The 24602-nt window shown below is 42.4% G+C and overlaps 1 protein-coding gene across 2 annotated transcripts in view; it reads left to right on the top strand.

Annotated features, from left to right (window-relative positions):
* The first annotated feature begins 3277 nt into the window (after window positions 1-3277).
* ANO1 (anoctamin 1) overlaps window positions 3278-24602 on the top strand; it is a 125053-nt gene continuing 103728 nt past the window's right edge. For both annotated transcript variants that reach the window (XM_024218085.3, XM_024218087.3), the window contains exon 1: window positions 3278-3681. In XM_024218085.3, coding sequence (XP_024073853.2) covers window positions 3624-3681 — 58 coding nt within the window. In that variant the 5' untranslated portion in view covers window positions 3278-3623. The remainder of the gene's footprint in view (window positions 3682-24602) is intronic.

Consider the following 24602-nt stretch of genomic DNA (forward strand, 5'->3'; position numbering starts at 1 on the left):
CTCCGTTCACAGGATGTTAGTGTGCTATTTAAATCACATTTCTACTGGCACTGCCTGTACAATGGTGAAACCAGCATCTGTTTTTTTTTTTTTTTTTGCTTTATCTGATCATTTTATATCCATAAATGCACCAACATTCCTTGTGAAAGCTACCTGGTACTTTGACGTTAGGATAGTAAAGAAGTCCATGGTCCTACACTCACCAATGTGGTGAAAAGTACTATTGCACTGTATATTTTGATTATTCTATGAATGCCAATGATCATAAGTGGAAGCAACATAGCCTGTAGACGGATGGAGACAGGACTGCTTCTTAGAATTCAAGACTTTGTCCTCAAATTTGATCCTTTATAAGAGTAGATGGCACATACTGTATTTTTAATTTTCAAGACTGTTAATGAAGGCTTGATCAGTCATTAACATTTAGTATTGTCCCCATTCATCCAGAAGTCTGGTTCAACATATAAAACCCCTAAAATAATTACCCTGGTTGGCTGGCAGTAAGTAAGTTTGAAATCTTACTTGTCAGACCAACGTTCTCCAAGGCAGTTACAAAACAATGTCATCATGAGAAGGGCTGCCTTTGAATGGGCTATAGTCCCCTTCAAGTCATCTGCAAAGAATAGCCTTTATCAAACAACCAAGCCATGAGTGGCTACTTTGTTGCAATGTATTGTGTGTATGTTTAGGAAAGGTCCTCATGCCCAGAATCTTCACAGATGGTAAGAACCCTGATGTGAGGTATCCCACCTTCTTAAAATCCAACTAGCTAAACCATTTGCTTACCACTGATGGCTTAACTTTGGTCAGCCCCAGCTAGATAAATGAGTGATTTCACACCCACCAATCATGAAAATATCACTTCTGCTCTTTTAACTGGATGCTTCTATGCTTATACAGCTGTACTTTGTGTATGGGAGTGTTCATCAAAAATGATGAGTTAAATCCCACGTTGCTGAGTGTTACTCTATGCAATAAAACCTAGAAATGAGGTCTATGTGCTAGATTATGATATTTTGTCACACTGAGTATCACCTAAATAGTCAGACTACTAATCTATAAGGCTTTATTTAGTAAGAGTACTGGAATTTGGACCCCTTTGCATGTGAAGATTTCCACAGTTTCTACTTTACAAAACCTATTGGGGGGGACGACTGACTTTTTTTATATTTTAAACTTTGTGAAATATATATTTTGATCTTGTGCAGATATTGGGTTCTGCTGTGACACTCCAGCAGGAATGAATGAAATTTAGCCAAAGGAAAAGAACTCTCTTTGATATTAAGGGCATGATCCTCTAGCAGTTTATATTCACATGAGTAAGTGTAGCAAGATTAGGCTCAAATATATCACAGATCTACAACACAACATTCTGTACTGCTACTCTAATAATAAAGTAAATACTGTACATTTTAAAATTTCCTAAATTCATATTTGCATAAAAATTAAAAGAGAGTAAATAATGGGTTTTAAAAATAGCCTGAAAGCACATTGACTCATTTTCAAAGCCTCTCAGGATTACATTCTGTCAAGAAATTATCTAAATTCTAAAATTCCCTTGATTATACATTTACCCAACTGTGTCTTTCCACTCCATCACGTCCGATTTCAAACTTATTCTGAGAAAGATTGTTCTCTTTGTTTTAGTACTGCAGTGACCATAAAAGCCTAACCAGTTAAACCACCAAGGAAACCCGAGAGAGTGAAATTAGGAGTTTGACGACTGAAGCACTCCTTCAGTGAGAGAAAAGGAATCAGCTCTGTGGCCTAGTGCTATGCCTAGACGGTAAGAGTTTGAGTTCTAATACCATTTCTAACCCCCATTACTAAAAACCCAAAATGTGCTAAAGGATTTTTTTTCTTTAATGAAAGACTCATGGACAGGTTCAGCATCCATGAAGTCTGGGAATTTAAAGAAACAGTTAAACAATGATACACAAAAGAAGATTAGGACATTGAAAATCCTCCAAAAGCAGACAGGTCAGATATTACACAGGAGAAAGAAATCAATATCTTTAATAATTACCCTGTTAAGTGGCATTTGGCTTTGAAGATGTCAATGAACCACCAAAGACTTTATAGTGCTAATACCATCTTAATTATCTTTTACTCTGATTACTATCAGCAGTCAAGACACACTAATTTTCTCAGCACCCTGAATGTTGAGGGTGATGTCCAAGAACTTGCCCCAACCCCGTTAAAAGTTCTTCTGAGGCTGCAGTGTGTGGTTTCCAAAAGTTGCCTGTGCTTCTGCAGCCTGCTAGAGAAAAAAAATGTTAGTGACCTTTGAGAGGAATTCTCCCTGCACATGTCAGCTGCTGCCATCATTCAGGCGGGTTACTCAAACGCCCAAGGTCAGTTCACTTGCTGCAAACCCACTTTGTTTAAGGTAGATCTGGGTTGGGATTTATTATATTTATCTATGGGTGTCATTGGCAGGGTTTTATGGATACATAAGAAGGCGCCTTTCTTGCTGTTTTGAAGGCTGTGGTTCAGCACTCCCCCCTTCCCCCTCCTCTCTTGCCTGCAGCAAAACTGGAGGAGAGAGCCTGAAATCTCGTTTGGCCCCAAAGCCTCCATCCTAACGTCTCTCCATTTTCTAGGTACCCCCAATTTCACCCCTCCCCGCAATTTGAGAGTCTGACCAGAGCCTGGGATTACCACACCCGCCGGTTCAGCAGTAATGCGTCTCCTCCTGTAAAGGGAACGTTCCGCTCCCCACAATCCCTGTACAAAACACCCAGCTACAGGTGCTCGGATCTAAAATGCCTGTCAACCAACGGTGAAACTAGAGAGAGATCATATTCCATCCGATTTGCGCCTCAGGGCAGAGCCACAGAACGGGATAACTGGTTAGTCCAGCAGACACACGCAAGCAAGCAAAGCAAACCACAGGCGCGGTGGGGACCCTAGGTGATGCCTGGAGCCCGAAGCTGGTCTCTGCGGTACCGGGAGCGGGAAGTGCCCCCAACTCTTCCTCAGGCGGTTCCTCCTGCTGCTTAGGGTCAGCGTGTGCGTGGGTGAGCCCCAGATCCGGGAGAGGTTTGGATCATGTGGAAAGAGACGCTCCCATCCTCCTGCTCCCGGCTGGATTTTCGTGCATAGTTCTGCACCCATCCGAGTCACGTGGGGGGCTGGGTTCCCACTGCCGTATGCCTCCAGCAGCAGCAGTTAGTGTGAGCCAGGCTCAGAGCAGAGCGCTGCTATTTAAAGTCAGTGCCTCGCTCTTCACCGGGGGGCTCCTCAAGCAGCGGCTGCAGCAGCGATCAATTTAAAACCCCTGTGCATGGCAGAGGCTGTATCTGTGACTTTCTGCAAGAGGAGCAGGGTCAGCTCAAGCTGCTCTGTTTTCCAGGGCATGAAGTTGGGAATTTTCTCCGTTTCTTTTTTTCTTTCTTAAATTTGGCTGCCTTCAATTCCAGGGACCCTGCTCTTATTATTAGTGGTGGTAGTAGGATTGCTTGCAAATATGTTGTGTGGCAATCTGCAGTAGCTGACTGGCTTCTTGTGCCCATTGAATGAAAGCCCTAAAAATTTAAAAAGCAAAGAGGAAGGATCCCTTCAATTTCAAATATTCTTTTTGGTACTAATTTGCAGCTGAGCTTTCCAGGCTTGGATAAGAAATGGATAAGGATGAGATTGACCTTCAGAGAATCCCCCCAGAGGCACCTTGGGGGCCACGTAAGTGTTTATAGCAATGTGGGGAAATTCAAAAGGTCTTAGAGTTTGGATCTTGGGGACGTTATTGGAGGGAAAGTCATTTTACTCTAGTTTGGTAATTCTAAAGGAAAACCAGATTATCCAAACGTTGTTTCCTCATCTCTCCCCATCAGAAGTGCCATATTAAGGAACTTATTAGCAATTTTTATTTAATACTTTAAAATTCCAGGCGCAATATCCTACTTAGCAAAGTACTGGCAAAATAAAATCTTTATTTTCTTCTAAAACATAAAACATGATCAGTCATAGCTGCCCAAATATAGCAATTAAAAGCTCATTTTTTACAAAGCCAATCTACCCATGAAACACTGAAAAGTGCAGTATATGGTAATGATATATAAACAAATTCTATTTCAATTAATTCACATTATAAAACTGAAGACCAACAAAGAAGGATTTAAACTGAAATGTCTTTGTGTGTGCAAATGAGGTGTGCAGCTAATCAGTAGCACCTTTGTTAAATAAGGTAAATTGTGTATCCCACTATCATTAAATAACGAGTGCAAACACACATCTATCGATTGGAGAGTGAAAGTACATTCCTTGGCTGAGAACTTACTTAACGTTTAGAACCAAAGAACAAATACCTTCGATGATATGGGGCACAGGGAGAGAATTTCCTTGGCTTCCCCCTAGAAATAAATCATTGCCATGTGTATCTGTGTATGTGTCTATATGCACACATCATAAATCTTCACTTACTTCAACAATTGGAAAACAAATGACACTATCAATGTTTATTGAATGAAATTTTCTCCTAGTTTAGAGGCTGTTAAACTCAGAACTGAGCTGCTAAGCAGGAACATACCGTAACACTTGATTATCCAGCTGAATTGTATACAAACGAAGTAAATTTAGAATGGCAACGTTTATAAATTCCATGCTTTACAATCAAAATTCCAAATCTAACTGTGTGCTGCTAAGAATAGCACGGGGAGCCCTTTCTTTACTCCCTTTTTTTGGATTCCCACGAAGACTGTTATCCTAAAGTCTGCCTATTAAACAGCCAAATATTTAACTGGAGTTCAGCCCATTTCTAAAAGTAACACTGTATGCTCATCAAATCTCAGACCAGCCAGAGTGTCTCAGGATAAAAAAAATAAAAATAAATAAGACACTTGAGGAAATCAACCTGACAGAAAACAGCTGGATTTTATATCAAAATATTGCTCTTCTGCTGTCCATTAATTGCCCCCATGTTAACATATTTATAATAGAAGAAGAGGTGTAACTTCTTCATTTCAAAGAAGAACATGAAGGAGCACTCTGAAATAAAAAGCAGGAAAAACAGGGAAAGCTAACGTTATCAAAGTACATTAACAGTGAAATCAATATGAGGACTAAATGCTAGAATGGTACTAAAAAGAAATACTATTTCTCATGAGGTAGGCAGCTATTTATCATAAAGCAATCAAAGTGATAAGCCAATAGAGCTCTGAGATTGTAAATAATACTTTAGTAACATTCTCCATTTAATTTACTGATTCACCCATTAGCAGCATGAACTGAATGTACCCAATCTCATCAATATGAGCAGGGAACAATTTTGGTCTCACAAATACATCATTGCATTTCTATTGACAAGCCATCCAAAAAAGCTTCTTTTGAATGTTTATAAAATATAAGCCATCTAACTATACTGCAGAGCTGTAGATTGTCAGTTTATCTTGGGAACCTTTGCTCCCACTGCAAAAAGATGTAGGACCCATTCCTGAAGTCTCTACTTGGTTCTTACTCAAGTAAAACTTCCACTGACTGCTTTTTGCAATTTAGCCTGGAGTAAGGATTGAGGGACATATTTTTAAAAAAAACAGAAGAGAATTGGTAAACAAAAGAAAAATCTGCAAAAATAGATTGACTTACGTGAAACTATAGTTGAGCCTAAGTGTCATCAGTGCCCCTCTGCCATTGACTTGTCAGAAGCCCCTTCCATGAATTTTGGGCTTCATTGGTAGCATGAAGGGGAAAGATCAAAGGGGATGAGTGTCATCTGCTGTGTCAGGGCCCCACAAACCCATAGGCATTGCTTACAGTTGTCAGCATTCTCTTATGCTGTGGAGTTGCAAGTAGAGGTAGTGCTGGGGCTCCCTCTATAAAGGAGGCATGGACAACATAATGTCTGAAGGAACCATGCTGGCATAGGTAAAATGGTACCTTGGGGAGCAGTTTGGAGGAGCTCAGTGGTTTAAACATTGGTCTGCTAAATTAAACCCAGGGTTGTGAGTTCAATCTTTGAGGGGGCCACTGAGGGATCTGGTGCAAAATCAGTACTTGGTCCTGCTAGTGAAGGCAGGGGGCTGGACTCAATGACCTTTCAGGGTCCCTTCCAGTTCTATGAGATAGGTAGGTGTGTGTGTGTGTGTATGTGTGTGTATATATATATATATATATATATATACACACAATTTTATGAGGCTCAGGATATCTTTGGGGCTGGAGGGTGAGGTCTCCTGCAGAGCTAGAATGGAAGCAAATCCTCACTTCCATGTGAAGTTTAAACCATCAACCCCTTCCCCGCACTCCCCTCCGGGATGAAATCTTGACCCTACTAAAGTCAATGGGAGTTTTGCCAGGATTTCACCCCATACCCATTTCCCTGGCTCTCCCGCTAGAAGAGATTATTCAGCCCTGAATTGGAACGTCTAGAGCAGGCCTATAAGCTTATTGTTTTTATTACATTTCTGCTCTTGATAACACTTGAGCTATTTCCGCTACCAGTTAAAGTGACAAATTATCTCCAGCTAATAATTAATCAGTAGTGATAAGAGACTAATAACTGCTTTGATTTTAATTAGACTTTCTCTTCCAGCTCTGCAGATATTCACTTCATTAACTTTGTTTTAATTTGAAATAACGTGCCCATTTATGGAGATGGGTACGTGTTAAGCCCGAGCACCTCCAGCAGGTAGATTTGATTCAGTGATGGTTCTTGGCGTCTGCAGCCAGGTGTCTCACTCTGCTGAATAACTTGCCGTACAATATGTCTAGTCCTCCATAAGCCTGGCAAGCGGGACAGTTCACCAGTTACTGCAAGGGGTTATGGAGCAAGTGAGTGTCAGGAAATAAGTGACACAGCAGAGCTGGTAATGGGGTTAAGACCCAGCATGTTTACCACAACCAGAAGCTGCTATAGCTATGCTCTGTTGTTACGCAACTGTAGTTATGAAATATGGAAGAAGGATAGCCTGCCAAAACAGAAGGCAGAAGAGTCACCCTGGGAAGTGGGAGCATTTGTTGGCATCAAGAGGGGAAAAATGTCCTTTTTAATTTTATTATACCCCCTGGATTCTGATGAGAAAAGGAAATGCTGGGGACTCGCTGTGAGTGGGGAGAGAGATTGTATTAAATCAGAATCACTTTTCTTGGGAAATCTTATCAAACATCACAGATTTCAGGGCCTGATCCTCGTGCTGAATGCCCTCATCTCCCATTGGCTTCAAGGCACTGAGCACTTCTCAGGAGCTGCTCAGCACCTTGCACAACTGGTACCTTGGCAAGCAGCTCTTTCTGGTGCATTTATGGCAGCCTTCTTCACACATTATTAGAGTAAACCCAACATGTAAATACAAGAGAGGCATTTAGCTCTAATTCATCCACCAGCTGTAGGGGTATTTTCCATACATTCTAAAAACAAAGCTAAGTATAACTCAAAGTGCTTAAATGTTCCTTTGTATAGAGCTTAGTAGCCTAATAGATCAAGGTAGCTGTTTTGTTGAATTACTTGTACAGCCTCGCAATGTATATTGTGAGGGCTGAATCCTGTATGGTGCTGAGCACGCTGAAATCAATGAGAGATATGAGGGTGTTGAGCAGCTGTCTGGACTGGGCCTATACTGAATACATGGACTTGACCTCAGACAAGGTGACAAAGCATTTCAAGTACTGTAGTCATCAGAGATCCATTTCCTATGCAGTCACAGTTATTTTGTAGGTAAATAATAATCTATTTATTTTGACTCCATAGGCATAAGCAGGCATATGTCATAATTTTTTTTTTCCCCTTGTGATAATGGCTGGAGTCTTGACAATATACCTCTGGATATATAATATCTAACTGGATCTGCTAGGCTAGTAACCATATTATGTGAAATTGGGCTGTATACTTTGGGAGATTACAGTAATAGCATTGATGGGGACAAGAGGAAAATGTATATATGCAAATTTAAAATTACGAGCCCCAACCATGTTTGCCATAAACGTAATTGGATTTTATAATCCGGATGCAGGCAGAACTTACTTTGACTTTAAGAGCAGTTAGATAGTTCCAGCAATGCTTTCATGCATATATCTTCATCACTTGTAGAACACCTTTCACACTGACACCTTCACTACCCCAGTGGTACTATTAAAAAGTCAGTCCTGTGCCAAAGGTTAGAACACATTGGTATCTGAGAAATTGCTGCTATTTTCTGTTCTAAGTATAGGAAAATATTGCAATGTCTTAACTGCTACTCTGAGATAATTTAAGTAAAGTTTAGCCTTTTAGTAGCAATCAAAATAGGTGGCTTGTAAATTAGAGCCCTCTCATGAAAACTCTTATTCATGCAAATGGTCCTTGCTAATATTTATACTCTGGGATTATTAGCACTAGTTAGGACTACTTGCATGTATATGGCTTTGCAGGTTCTAAGCCCTTAGAGTGCAACTTCCCAAGATGGAATTTGTCACTTTTTAAATAATCTTTAAAGTTCCATAGATAGTTAGCTATCTTTACAGAGAATCATTGCTTTTTTTTTTTTTTTTTTTTTTAAAGAGGTTACAAGGGAACTTGTAAAACATTTTTTTCCTAGGTCAGTTGCACAACGTAGATGCTTATTGGTCATATTATAATCCTGATACTAAGCCTTTTTACAGCACTTTTCAAATTGCTTTACAAAAATTTAAGGAATCATGTCAACATCCTGTGAGGCTGGTAAATATTATCATCTCCATTTTACAGAGGGAAGGATTCAGGCAGAGAAATTCAGTGACTTAATTTTGGCTATAGGGCAAATTAGTTTGAGATCTGGGGTTAAAACTCAGGTGTTTCTGGCTACCAGGCCTGTGGTCAGACCATTCCTGTCTGTATGCCAGGAAATTTGATCAGTATGCACCAGTATGTGCAAAATTCTTTCTCCTGTCCACACTACAGATATTTATTGCCTGTTCTGCACTCACTGATGTCAGTTGCAGTTCCGCTCACAGAACAAGCTCAGAATATGGAATAGAAATCTGCATGGCTGATTAGATCAAACAGCAAAATTCTGTCCAAGGAGAAGAGATTAAACAAATTTAAAAGCACCTGGTTAATAATGACAGGAAAGGAAACTCATGGACAACAATTAAATTCACAAATACAAAATTCAAAACATGTTGTCATAAAAAGGTGTTGTACTAGGTAAATTACACAACCACTGTCCTGAGCCAGCTATCCTGAGCAGATACTTAATCCAGCAGCATCACAAGGCCAATGTTAAAGTAAGGATGAAAGACTTTTAGACTCTTCTCTTCACCGTAGCCTTAAATATAAATAGGTTGCTCTAAAATATAATTTATCCATGCCATCTTTTTCCATCACTTTTATTTTTGGGGCAGTTTTACAATTGACTTCAGTGGGATAGGATAGGGCCTTATTTAGGTCTCTCAGGATTTGACTCCTTAACTTCAGTGGGGTTTGAAAGTGTTCAACCCCTTACAGGATCTGGGCCTGCTTAGTGTGATCAATAACAGGAAGAAATCTATTCATTTATGTCTAGTCTGTCATATTGTAATATTATCAGTTCAAGATCTTGTTTCCCATCCCCTATGTGTTTGTGTATAGTGACTGATTTTTTTTTCTGGACTGGCATGTAGAAATTCAAAGAACTTTGTGCCAATCTATGAAAAAAATTATTGCGATGTACAAAAGGAGGAAGTGTTTGTGCCAAAAGTCACTAAATTGACCCAAACTGTTTTGTGGTACTAATGTCTTAAAAGAGAATTCTGCACGTGCAATTGTGTGCATACACTTTTCTGCTCCTATTCCAGCACCAGAGCCGCTGCAGGAAAATTTTCAGGGAGAGCAGCAGACCGGTGGGTGTGTTTCACTGACTTGTGTGCATATGCTCCCTGACTTGATAGTGGCAGTGTATGCACACAAACACACGGGGTGTTATGAGCAGGAACAATCTGTTCATGGGGTTACTGAGAGATGAACATTCAGGCATGCATTAAAACTGCTTTCTTGAACATGAGTATGTGCCCATTTGGTGGTTGTGTGTGTGTGAGGGAGCTGAATTAGGCTGTGTCTCCTCTGCTCCAGTATAAGTGTGCACACTGCCACTATCAATGGAAGATGTGTATTGAATGGTTTGGGGGTATCAGATGTGGCAGTAGTGAGAGGATAAGACTGAACAGACTATGTCAAAGCAAGCTCTATCATATAAAATGAAGCCCTGGAACAGTTCTACTGACTGGTGGAAATTATTACATTGCTGTATATATCCTGTGTTCACTGGCACGGAGTCTGAACCTGGTCTAAAGAGGAAAAATGGTTCTCTATATGTAATATGCATTTCAGCATGTGGTCAGGCAAACCTCGTGCAGATGCTGGTATCTGAGTGCACATTGTGAATGTTCTTTTTGATGAATGACGAGTCAAGGTTTCTAAAAATAAATTAATGGTTTTTCCTTCTTATTTCCTGTGACTTAATATATTTTATTCAACCATATAATTACCTAGAGACTTAGTGTAGCAGCTGAGTCACCAAGTTTGGATGTGAAAGTGAACTGTCTCAACATTTGCAATGGGGTAGGATTAGGATTCTGGGTTCGTGATCTGTGTTGAGGATGGAAGGGGACTGGATCTGGGGTTCTGTTGCAGGTTTCTTTCTAATACAGAATGTTCACATGTTTAATTTGTAGCATATTGGGGAAATGCCCTCTCCTGTCCCTTTCCAACTGTGGAGATAGTTGGAAAGACCTTGTAAATAGATGCATCCACACAATCAGTGAAAGAGAATCTAAGAAATCTATTAAGGTTGGTTAATTACTAAAATAATTAATCGTGAGGGAGCTTCCAATTAACTATTCCCTCAACACCACTCCTAATATTGATCAGGCTATAGTCCAAAATAACAGTTACTTCCACTTCATTAAGTCAAGCAAACATTTTTAAAATAATTTAAGCTTCCTAGCACATACTCTCAGTTCATCATATTGCTGATAACAAGCCCATAATCTTGAATTCAAATAGGTCTGAAGATGTATGTATTTCATTCAGGTTTTAAGTAAGCAAAGAGCCCACCTTTTTGTGGGGATTATCTACTAAAATATCAGGATCTTCCAACCTAAACAAAACATAAGTTACTGTGTCCTTGGAAAATATAGGGCCCATCTAAATATGCTTGGATGTCAATGGGGAATTGAGGGAGTACATCACTTTAGAGGAGACTCCGAGCACCTCCCAGGATCAGATCCATACAGCACCCTGTATATCCAATGCAAAAGCAAACCGTATAGAGTTGATAATGTTTTCACCCCTCAGCTCACAGAGTACTATATGACAGGTTTCAGAGTAGCAGCCGTGTTAGTCTGTATCCGCAAAAAGAACAGGAGTACTTGTGGCACCTTAGGGTATGTCTACACTACGAGGGTAATTCGATTTTACTTAAATCGAATATGTGGAATCGATATTGCAAAGTCGAACGTGTGTGTCCACACTAAGGACACACTAAGGACAGTAATTCGACTTTGTGAGTCCACACTAACGGGGCGAGCGTCGATATTGGAAGCGGTGCACTGTGGGCAGCTATCCCACAGTTCCCGCAGTCCCCGCTGCCCATCGGAATTCTGGGTCGAGCCGCCAATGCCTTCTGGGTAAAAAAAATTTGTCGTCATCCGTCCGTCACTAACGCCCTCCCTCCCTCCATGAAAGCGCCGGCGGGAAATCAGTTCGCGCACTTTTCTGGTCAGTGACAGCGCGGACGCCACAGCACTGCGATCATGGATCACGCTGCGACCATCGCTGCACTTGTGGCCGTTCTCAACACCTCGCAGCTTATCATACACCTTTCCCTGAGGCAGATGCAGAGAAATCGGGCGAGGAGGCTACGGCACCGCCGTGAGAGCCTGAAGTCGGAGAGTGGCACAGAGCTGTCAGAAACCACGAGCCCCAGCGCCCAGGACATGACGTTGGCAATGGGGCATGTGGATTTTGTTGAACGGCGATTCTGGGCCCGGGAAACAAGCACGGACTGGTGGGACCGTATAGTGCTTCAGGTCTGGGATGAATCCCAGTGGCTGCGAAACTTTCGCATGCGGAAGGGGACTTTCCTCGAACTTTGTGAGTTGCTGTCCCCTGCCCTGAAGCGCAAGGACACCCGCATGCGAGCAGCCCTCACTGTCCAGAAGCGAGTGGCCATAGCCCTCTGGAAGCTTGCAACGCCGGACAGCTACCGGTCAGTCGCGAACCACTTTGGTGTGGGCAAATCTACCGTGGGGGTTATTGTCATGCAAGTAGCCAAGGCAATCGTCAAGGTACTGCTCCCAAAGGTAGTGACCCTGGGAAACGCGCAGGTCATCATAGATGGCTTTGCCGCGATGGGATTCCCAAACTGCGGTGGGGCTATAGATGGGACTCACATCCCTATCCTGGGACCGGACCACCAGGCCAGCCAGTACATCAATAGAAAGGGCTACTTTTCAATGGTGCTGCAAGCACTGGTGGACCATCGGGGACGGTTTACAAACATCTACGTCGGATGGCCGGGCAAGGTTCATGACGCTCGCGTGTTCAGGAACTCTGGTCTGTTTAGACGGCTGCAGGAAGGTATTTACTTCCCAGACCACAAAATAACTCTTGGGGATGTGGAGATGCCTACAGTCATCCTCGGGGACCCAGCCTACCCGCTAATGCCCTGGCTCATGAAGCCCTATACTGGCGCCCTGGACACAGAAAAAGAACTGTTCAACTACCGTCTGAGCAAGTGCAGAATGGTGGTGGAGTGTGCTTTTGGCCGTCTCAAAGGGAGATGGAGAAGCTTACTCACTCGCTGTGATCTCAGCGAAACCAATATCCCCATCGTTATTGCAGCTTGCTGTGTGCTCCACAACCTGTGTGAGAGCAAGGGGGAGACCTTTATGGCGGGGTGGGAGCTAGAGGCAAATAGCCTGGCTGCTGATTACGTCCAGCCAGACAGCCGGGCCATTAGAAGATCCCAGCGGGACGCCCTGTGCATCCGGGAGGCTTTGAAAGCTAGGTTCCTGAGTGAGCAGGGCAACCAGTGACTTTTCAGTTTGTGGACAGAAAAGCTGAACCTGCCCCCGTTTCTTTACCCAGTTCATTTTGACTATCCTCTCCAGTTACATACAACCTTCACCCCCTTCCCCTTCCCAAAAAATAAAATCATTTCGATTTTTTAATGAACACCGTTGTCTGTATTGCTGTTTTCGCGGGAATATTTTAAACCGGGGACGCAGACTGTGGCGGGGGGCGGGTTCAGTGTTCTGATGCAAATGATACTTCTAAACTCCCGGAATGACAGGCTCCGCACTGGTGGACTGGTTATTTCAATGGAGCCTGCCAGCACTCCTGGGGGGGACTGTGTGTATGTGTCGGCTATGTGACTTTCTGGCAGGGGGGGTAGGGTTACAGATCCCCTGCTGCGTGGATCTGTGAGCCAGGATAAGGACCGCTGCATAAGATCTGTAACTGCCCTCCCCCGCCACAAAGTCACAGAGCAACCCCCCCCCCCCCAAAACATGAAAAGCACCTCCCAGACTGACCAGGGTAACCAGTGACTGCACTGTGTATGTGTCCTGATGCTGGACCTGACCCCGCCTCTGTAGCCTGCTAAAGGTGACTGTCCTGTCCAATTACCAAGCCCCTTCCCCCCCTCCAGACAGACTCTCCCTCAAAAGAACCTGACCGAAACAGTAATGAACAGAAACAAACATTTTATTGCGAACCAGACATGAAACGTGGGGGGTGAAACTTGGACGGGGGCTTGTGTGAGGTGGGTAGGAAAGGACTTATGAAATTTTGGGGAATGTCAGCCTTCTACTGCTAGAGCAGTCTGCAGGGGTTGATTGAAAGTTTTAACGGCCCTTGCCGCCCCTCCTTCTTTGGACTTTGGGTGAGGGTGGTGTGGGACTTGGTGGCGGGTGAGGGCGGTTACAGATAGACTGCAGCGGGGCTCTGTCCTCCTGCCTCCGGTCTTGCAGAACATCCACAAGGCGCCGGAGCGTGTCCGTTTGCTCCCTCATTAGTCCAAGCAGCTTTTCAGTAGCCTGTTGGTCCTCCTGACGCCACCTCTCCTCCCGTTCCATGACTGCTCGGTGCATTTGTGACAAGTTCTCCCTCCACTGTGTCTGCTGGGCTGCCTGGGCTCGGGAGCAGCCCATTAGTTCTGTGAACATGTCTTCACGCGTCTTCTTCTTCCTCCGCCTAATCTGCGCTAGCCTCTGGGAGTGTGCTGACAGGCTGGGTTGGGAGACAGTCGCAGATGTGTCTGTGTGAATTTTAAAAAGGGAGTGAATTCCTGAGACAGATAAATGAAATTGTATACAAAGAACCTAGTCTTTCTCTGTGAACAAGACCATGCACTGAACCTCTCACATGCGCACTCAGGACAAGGTCGAATTTTCGGCCGTCGCCTTCAGTGCCTGTGGACTTGCGGAGGTCTTGGAGTGTTCAGAGAACTGTGGCTGGAGACCTGAACTTCTGGAGCGGGCAATAATGGTAAGCCGCAGACTTGTGGCTGCTTAAAACTCCAGCTGTAGCACTGGCCTCCTTTCACATTGAAAGCAATGCCAGTCTCTGCTGCCAGCAATCAGGACAGCATCAACTCTGCCCCTGTCCCACCCCCTCGCGGCTGTCCCAGGGAAAGATCCCTGTATGCTGCCCCTCTCCCTCCACCGCGTGGCTGTAAAGCAGTCCCAATACTAACAGTCCCCTCCCTAATTCAAAGCAGGGCGTCATGAGCGACATCACCCTCCTGAGGATCCCGGACACCCAGAGAGAACGCATGCTGCGGGAAAGCATGCAGAAACCGGGGCCGTATGCCGCCATGCTATGTCGGGCCATGATCCCCGAGTACCTGATTGTGGCATGGAGGGGACATGTCTGCTACCACGGAGGGCCCACTAAGATCGCCCTACCCCGGAACCTGATCAACAGGCTTGAGCTCTACCTCCACGAGACCTACGAGGAGTTCTCCTACGAGGATTTCTCGTCGATCCCCGGCCACATTGACCGGATTTTCGCGTAGGTGCACTGGGACTTTGGAGTGGAGCGTCTTGGGCCTGGGAATCATGTAGTAACGGACATTGTGAAATTTTTTTAAAATACTTGGGACTAAATTGAGAAGAGCCTAAGACAGAGAAATCATGCAAAACCCATTTGTTACCTTTGTAAATATTCCTGTTTTGTACCTGATTATTTTTTTACTAGTTTACAGCACTTTTATAAATATACATTGTTAATAGTATAAATATTACCGTTCTGTTTTAAATAAATGTTTACATGTTTACAGCACTTACTGCTTGATCCGTCCCCTGATTCTGTGTCCGGGGTAAGGGATGGGGACGGTTGGTACGGGATCTCGGTAAGGGTGATGAAGAGCTCCTGGCTGTCGGGGAAATCAGCGGTGCCAGCGCTGTCGACTGCCTCGTCCTCCTCATCTCCTTCCTCCTCTTCCCCGTCCGCTGTCATGTCCGACATGATCCCATCCTCGGAGTCCACGGTCAGGGGTGGGGTAGTGGTGGCGGCCGCTCCCAGGATGGAATGCAGTGCCTCGTAGAAACGGGATGTGTGGGGCTGGGATCCGGAGCGTCCGTTAGCCTCTTTGGTTTTTTGGTAGCCTTGTCTCAGCTCCTTGATTTTCACGCGGCACTGCGTTGCATCCCGGCTGTAGCCTCTCTCTGCCATGGCTTTGGAGATCTTCTCGTAGATCTTAGCATTCCTTCTTTTGGAGCGCAGCTCTGAAAGCACGGACTCATCGCCCCACACTGCGATGAGATCCAAGACTTCCCGATCAGTCCATGCTGGGGCCCTCTTTCTATTGGATTGCACGGCCATCTCTGCTGGAGAGCTCTGCATAGTTGCCACTGCTGCTGAGCTCCCCTCGATGTCCAAAGAGGAACTGAGATTCAAACTGCCCAGACAGGAAAATGAAAATGAATTCAAATTTTCCCGGGGGTGTGGCTGGTCAGAGCATCCGAGCTCGGACTGCTGTCCAGAGCGTCAACAGAGTGGTGCACTGTGGGATAGCTCCCGGAGCTATTACCGTCGATTTCCATCCACACCTAGCCTAATTCGATATGGCCATGTCGAATTTAGCGCTACTCCTCTCGTTGGGGAGGATTACAGAAATCGATTTAAAGAGAGCTTTATGTCGAACTAAATGGCTTCCTGGTGTGGACGGGTGCAGGGTTAATTCGATATAACGGCGCTAAAGTCGACATAAAAGCCTAGTGTAGACCAGGCCTTAGAGACTAACAAATTTTTTTGAGCATAAGCTTTGCTGTAGCCCACGAAAGCTTATGCTCAAATAAATTTGTTGGTTTCTAAGGTGCCACAAGTACTCCTGTTCTTTTTGAGAGTACTATATGTCTGACTAAAAGGTACATCTTTAGGCAGTATAATGTATGCCTGATATAAGGGCTTGCCTTATAGGATATGCTGTATGGACAATGGATGGGGAGGGCTTACTGAAGTCCACTATGCATTGTACTAATGTCAAAATATTCCACCTAATAGAAATGGAATGACTGAATTGTCTAGAGACATGACTTGGGTAATATTAAAACCTCACTTCAATATGATAGGTAGAGTCCTCAGGGCAGCTGTGTCCAGACAAGTGATTAAAGAAATTTAGATCATATCAATATACTGTATATGTTTCTAAGTGGTATCTACTCCTTGACCTTGTGTGTATTGCAAGATAAAATAAGAGTTTTCCCTTTTCCCATCCATGCATTCCTTTTCTGGGCTTATGAGATACAGGCTCTTAAGTTTTTGGTAGTACGGTATGTACTATGTCTGTGCATTCTAATCCACACTACTAGCATTTCTTTATAGCCTTTGCAAATATATTTTGTATGGAAGGATTATTTCCTTTGTCTTTTTAGGAGCCATAACATGTTTAGCTTTATCCACACCTGTCCTTAGAATTACTGTTGCACTGTTTGCTGAAAAATAGAATTTCTGTGAATGTCAGTATATAGAGCCTTGTTAAAGTCTTCTGCACAGGAATGAATTGCATCCAAATCATAGATTCAGAATGTCTAGATAATGAAATGAAATAAAAGTTTGAAAGTTGGACCAGCAAAAAAGAAGAGAAGTTAGTTTTATCCTTGGATTCATGCTTGTATCTTCCATTTTCTTCAATGAAAGACACCTATAAACACAGGCAGAATTTAGCCCTAATCATTTTAATTCGGTGTCATGGGATTGCAGGTTTCCAGGGACATGGAATTCAATGATCTAAAAGTAGAATCTTATTAGTAGGTGACCTGAATTCTGTCTGAACAATTTTCTAGGTCCTCTGCTGATCACAGGGAAGCAGATTTGAAATATTATTTCACCTTTACAGTCCTAATCAATAACGATATTTGGCAGGCAGTTGAGTCTGAGCTAAAATGCATTTCAAAATGCTCAGTTTAGGGCGCGCCTCGGAGACTGACTTAAACCAAACAACAAAGACAAGAAATTCAGTATTATAATTGAAACCCTGAAATAGGTTCAGCTATTGTGCCCCAGTGTTGTATAGGAGGTTCAGGCTTTCCAACACAGGAATGTATTACATATCTGAGCTACTGTACCTAAGGACATTCTCATACTCAGGAAATTCTCTTTTAAGTTGGATGAGGATGCTAGATTGATCCAAGGGTTAAACACTGATATGTAACATTAATCTGAATAACCCTGCTGAGGTGGGTTTATAATGGAATAAATCTTTTGTACTTCTATAGCACCTTCCAACTGCAGATATCAAAGTACCTTACAAACCATAATGAGCTTGCAATGGGGTTGCACAGATGTACCTGAGAGCATCATTTGGAGAAAATAGGCGTCGCACAGGTCTTACTGCGAGTATGATTGGCTTGCCAAACCTTTATTACAAATGATTATGCATGAGGAGAGGACTTAACTTTCAGATCTCAATTTGAATTTGCTGGGCTGGCAGTTGAGGGCAAACCTTTTTCCTTTCAACCTGAGTAAATTTGAAATGAAGTCAGTGAGAGACAATAAAATGTGGAACCACATAGTGGCATTTTTGCAAAGTAGGCTGCTGCAAATTGCAGGGGGGGGGGGAAAGACCAAAACAGCATATTTCTGCCCAGAATCAGGGGAGTGCAATAATAGTGTTAAGCCATCTTTGCAATCCCACTTCTGAGCTGCTCCAGGTGTTCCTCAGCTACAGTTCAGGATCTGGGTGTAGAGCTGTCATGCTACACTCATGAGTTTGGCTATCTGCTTCAAAGAGATCATTGACTGATCAGCACATTTAGAAAATATGGCTTTATTTTAGGTCCATATTAGTTTCATTCTAGAGCAAATATGGTCTCAAACTACTGTTATAATAATAACTGATAATAATGCTAACATCAACTGGAAGAAAAACTGCGCCTTAACAATACCATTTCAAATGATCATCTAAAAGGTATTTTCTCTTCATGCTGTTCCAGTAAATAAATTTATGATAGAAGTATGAATCTGGGGGGGAGGGGGGGAGAAATCACTGCCAGAATATAAATGATTAGTTGGATGATAAAAAGCAGAACCTCTACGCCCTGCCAATGGAAAAGCAGAACCCTTTTTCACACTTTAGACTTTAAAATTTCATAGTAATACCTGCTGCATAAATATAAGCCTTTCAAGTTAGTTGTTTTTAAATGGTAGGTACATGAATTTCATTTTAATCTTTCTCCGCTTAGCAGCTTGCTAATAATCCTGCTAAAGAAGCTAGGCTCTTGCTTCCAAAACATAACATTTTTGACTTATAAATGAAGGACTTATTTATTTATTTATTTGAGTCAGTTTCTGTCTCTTGCAATGTATTTTTCCAGAGTAGTTTATCCAAGGCTAGTCTTGCAAATTTCTGAGCCCTCTGTCTCTAATCCAGCAAAACACTTAAACATGTGCTTATCTTTAAGCATGTGAGTAGTCCCAATGATCGTTTTTGGTGAAGAACAAGGTGGTCAAGTGGCTGAAGGCCTGATCCTGCAGATTCTAAGCAGCCTCCATTTATAGCTGCCTTCAGTTAGGGTTGCCAACCATCCAGGATTATCCTGGAGTCTCCAGGAATTAAAGATTCATCTTTAATTAAAGATTATGTCATGTGATGAAACCTCCAGGAATACGTCCAACCAAAATTGGCAACCCTTCCTTCAGAGGGAACTGAATTTGAACAGTACTTTCCAAGATGTTCTCAGCACCCCATCCACTAGCATAGTCTAAAGTGAAACACAGGACACTACTCTTTCTTTTAACTACTGAGGGCATGTCTACACTTACCTCTGGAGTGATCAATCCAGCGGGGGGGGGGGGGGGGGGGTCAATTTATCGCGTGTAGTGAAGATGCGATAAATCGACCACCGAGCACTCTCCTATCGACTCCGATACTCCACCAGAGCGAGAAGCGTAGGCGGAGTCGACGGGGTAGCATGAGTAGTCGACCTACCGCAGTGAAGACACCGCAGTAAGTAGATTTAAGTAGGTCGACTTCAGTTACATTATTTATGTAGCTGAAGTTGCGTAACTTAGACGGACTTAGCTCGGGCCCCCTCCCCAACCCCCAGTGTAGACCAGGCCTGAGTCACATTACAAGCTAGAGTCTGCATCCCTTTCTCAGGAATATTTTTTAATTACTTCAGTGGGTGCTAAGTCAGTGAGAGTTTTGCTATTATGTTCAGTTCTGGAGCAGGAACACAGGTCTAATTGGAGTTAAAGGTTCACTAACTGGCAGATCTAGCACTAAATATTTATAGCAATGTCCAGTCAAAGCAGCCCTGGAGGGCCTGATACTGTTTTTGGTATGTTCACATAATTCACCTGAAAGCAGTGAAGATCCAGTCATGCAACTGGCTCTCTCCAGACAGACCCCATAGTAAAGTCTGGGGCACGGAACTGCCCACACAGAATCAACTGCAGAATTTAAGTCTAGAAGTTTTTGCAGCTGGAAAAAACACACACATCTATTTAAACCCTACCTATCCTCTATTAAAAAGAATAGTTAAAACAAATGCATTCTGTGTATGAATTGCCTGTGGCTCAATACTAATCAACTGAAGAATATTCAAATTGAAAAATAATCAGTTCTCCTAGTCAGAGGGGTGACACATCCAACCACATTAAGAAGAGTGGGGTTCAGTTTCAGCTCAAAACACGGGACAGATTTCAGCCTTTACCAAATGTAATCCCATTGCCCTTTTGTTTCACAGCGGATTTTGGAACAGAATGTTTACATCTTGCCTCTTCTCTGTGTGGCTGTTTCTATTATTACTGTCTTTTTTTAGGAATAGGTTTTACGACATTAAAAAAGATGAAACTACAGGAGATAAAACAGAGACAGAAGTGGAGGGGGAAGGAGACACTTTAAAATAAACTGTGCGCTGGAAGTTTGCATTCTGTCCGGAACCTGAATTAGTTTTGGAGCAGCCTCATTATTTTTAATATCTATTTCCCCACTTGACTCTCCTGTCAGCTTTTTCCTTATTTATCATCTAAGTGACCCCGGAGGGGACACTTGTGAAACAAAAACTAATCTCTAGTGAAGGACAAAAATGCAGCTTTTGTTAAACTGCAAATGACTTGATAAGTTTAGCAAAACCAAACATTTTTGAATTCCCATAAATATTTGAAAATCCATCTAATTTTTAATTTTTTTCCTAATAATGTTGCGGGGATCAGGAAGATGGAAGCAAAAAGGATGGGGCGGGGAGATATTGTCCCAGTGAAACTCAGGTTGAGCCAATTTTTGGGTGGTTGCCACCTCTTTCCACTTCCTGTGGTTGAGCAAATGCAGATAGGTTTGTAGCAGTGTAGTCTAAGGGCGGGTGGGGGGAAACAGTTTCTCCCACTGGTTCACATGAACTGCTTTGAACTGGAACAGATGTGGATGTACAGAACTATCTGCTCACAGCAACCATTCCATTTATAACTGCAATTTTCTATTCAGGTCTTTATCATTTTAACTTATTTTGTGCTTCCACATTCTGTTCCAAAAACCACACAATAAAATAGCCCCAATTGGGTGAGTTTTCAACTTGCATTCAAAAACATTGGAAATGTTATTCCTTGTATGACTTTACAATAGCAAGACTTTTCTATTCAATGCTTTATTGATAATAGTGATCGGCTGAGGCAGTGTTCATTTTGGGTCTGGAGCCTGTTTAAGGTGGGGTTCAGAATTCTGGCTCAAGATCAAACTCGAGCTACTCTGGATTCAGATTCCAAAGTGCTAAAAGCTCACAAATTGTTCTTTACAATATTTAATCTCAAACTGGTCCTTTCATGAGACCTCTCTTTTATTGCATGTTGTTCAAACTAGATGTGGAAAATAGATCCCTTCTTGGTTTGGATGCAATCCCGAACCAGATCAGTAATGACAGATTCAGATCCAGGGATTCAAATACAATTCCCCTGAAATTCAGGCCTGTGTGTGGATGGTGGTTCAGATGAGCTCCTACATTGTTACTCTTCATTAATAAAATTCAGCACTGATTGTTTTCCATTCCGTCTTACATAAGAACACAAGGATGGTCATAGTGGGTAAGACCAGTGGTCCATCTAGCCCAATATCCTGTCTTCTGACAGTGGCTGGTGCCAGATGCTTCAGAAGGAGTGAACAGAACAAGGCAATTTATCAAGTGATCCATCCCCTGTCATCCAGTCCCAGCTTCTAGTAGTGGCCTAGGGACATCTGTATTATGAGGTTATATCTTCGCCATTATGGACCTATTAGCCAAGAGTGTCAATCTGCCATGAATTTATGTAATTCTTTGTTAACACAGTTATATTTTGGCCTTCACAACATCCCCTGGCAATGAGTTCCACAAGTTGGCTGTGCACTGTGTAAAGAAGTAGTTTGTTTGTTTGTTTTAAACCTGCTGCCTATTAATTTAATTGTGTGACCCCTGGGTTTGTGTATTATCTGAAGGAGTAAACAATACTTTTTCTCCACACCATAAACAATACTTTTTCTCCACACCATTCATGATGTTATAGACCTCTCTCATATTTCCCCCTGAGTCATCTCTTTTCTAAGCTGAATACTCCCAATCTTTTTACTCTTTCTTCATATGGAAGCTGTTCCATACCCCTAATCATTTTTGTTGCCCTTCTCTGCTTTTTCCAATTCTAATACATCTTTTTTGAGATGGGGTGACCAGAACTGCACACAGTATTCAAGTTTTGGGTGTACCATGAATCTATATAGCAACATTATATTTTCTGTCTTATCTATCCCTTTTCTAATGGTTCCTAACATTCTGTTAGCTTTTTTGCTGATGCTGCACAATGAGCAGATGTTTTCAGAAATGTATCCAGGATGATTCCAAGATCTTTCTTGAGTGGTAGCAGCTAATTTAGAGCCTATCATTTTGTATGTATAGTTGGGATTATGTTTTCCAACATGCATTGCATTTATTAACATTTACTTTCATCTGCCATTTTCTTGCCCAGTCACCCAGTTTTGTGAGATCCCTTTGAAACTCTTCAGAGTCTGCTTTGGAGTTAACTATCTTGAGTAATTGTGTATTATCTGCAAACTTTGCCACCTCACTGTTTACCCTTTTTCCAGATCATGTGTGAATATGTTGAACAGCTCTGGTCTCAGTACAGATCCTTGGGGGACCCTGCTATTTACCTCTCTCCACTGTGAAAGTCCATTTATTCCTACCCTTTGTTTCCTATCTTTTAACCAGTTACTGATTCATGAGAGAACTTTCCCTCTTATCCCATGACTCCTTAAGTTGCGTACAAGCCTTTGGTGAGGGACCTCGTCAAAGGCTTTCTGAAAGTCCAAGTACACTGTATCAACTGGATCACTCTTGTCCACATGTTTATTTGACACCCCCGCCCCCAAAGAATTCTGATAGATTGGTGAGGCATGATTTCCCTTTACAAAAGCCATGTTGACTCTTCCCACAACGTATTGTGTTTATCTATGTGTCTGATAATTCTGTTCTTTGCTATAGTTTCAACCAATTTGTCTGGTTCTGACGTTAGGCTTCCTGGGCTATAATTGCCAGAATCACCTCTGGAGCCTTTTAAAAAAATTGGTGTTACATTAGCTATCCTCCAGTCATCTGGTACAGAGGCTGATTTAAGTGGTAGGTTACATACCACAGTTAGTAGTTCTGCAATTCCATATTTGAGTTCCTTCATAACTTTTAGGTGCATACCATCTAGTATTTATCAACTTGTTCCAAAACATCCTCTATTGGCACCTCAATTTGGGACAATTCCTCACATTTGCCACCTAAAAAGAATGGCCCAGGTGTGGGAATCTCCCTCGCATCGTCACAATTAAGTCTCTCAACATTTCTGTGTAGTACGTAGTTAAATGTTCTGACTCCTGCTGACTGAGCTGCAAAGAGGTTAAGGGATATGCCCAAGGTTGCAGAAAGAATCAGTGGCAATGTTGGGCTTAGAATTTAGACGTTACTGTCCCCCAGTCCTATGCTCAGTAAACCAGACCACACTGCCTCTATTACAAAATTACTTTAGTGGTCAGCTTTTTCAGAATGACTTCGTTTGTTTGAGTATCAGAGGACTGTGCTTGTCAAATCATTTGTTTTAGCGCTCCACTTTCAGCCTTAATACAGCAAACAAATTCCCCCCCAAGTTCAGAGACAGATAGGATCATAACCCAAATTATCATAAAAGTCATAACCCTCTGGGATTCAGGCTGGGGTCATGCTTTCAAAGCTGTCCATTTGAAGTGAGAGTTTTTGCTTCCCTTATTATGGTATTGACTAATATGCATTTATGGGAATCCTTATGCATGCAGTATTCTCATACTATTCAGTGGGAGAGTTTGGTATAGTAAAGAACTGCAGGATCAGATAGCAAGTTGGCATGTTTTGATGAAAAGGAAGAAGGAGCACCTCCCTTTCATATGCTGCCATTTTGTTTGTACAGAAGGAAGTTCTGTAGTCCATTTAAATCCCATCTGCCCAATGTATGTAGCTTGCTATATTTTTATTTTACTTATTTTAATTCCCATTAGGAGTTTTGCATGACAAGAAGCCACAGGAGTTCAGCTTTAAGTGCTTTTCTAATACCTTTGAATATGTTTATGATTACATCTTCTATTGATGCCACTAAAAGAGTCCATTCCACAGATTAGCCCCTGAATTGAAAGATTTTCCTCCTAAATAACTGTACTTTCCCTGCATCATCCATTCTAAGCTTTAGCCCGTGCTAGATATGTGTGCAAGCTATGAAATTCAGGTGCAGGGTGGTGTCCAGATTTCAAACATTTCCAAAGTTGAGGAGGTTTGGATTTGGAATTCAAGTTTTATATATTACATAGACAGGGCCTAATTGCAAAATTCAGATCAAGGATTAGCTCTAGATATCCGACTCTCACAAAGTTCATTGGTGTTTGGACTGGGGCCATCTCTAGTTTGTTCATTCTTTTTCTTGGGCCTTTTGCCCTGAATTGTTCTGTCCCCTCTACAATTAGTGATTTATAATTGCCTGATAAAATATTGACAAGTACTAGCTTTTATTTAAAGAATATCTAGTGTAGGCAACTTAGTATACAATTGTTTGATGGGTCAGTTCCACCTTTGTTTGCATTAACTGGTCCCTGTTGACTTTATCCTTTAAGCAGAAGTAATTTTAGGTAATCTGGTTTTAGGTAGTCTGGTTTTAGTCTAAGACTTTGCTATTTTGTATTCAGAGTAAACAA

Source organism: Terrapene carolina, unplaced genomic scaffold (genome assembly GCF_002925995.2).
Source record: "Terrapene carolina triunguis isolate 2854851 unplaced genomic scaffold, T_m_triunguis-2.0 Scaffold96, whole genome shotgun sequence".
Taxonomy (NCBI): domain Eukaryota; kingdom Metazoa; phylum Chordata; order Testudines; family Emydidae; genus Terrapene; species Terrapene triunguis.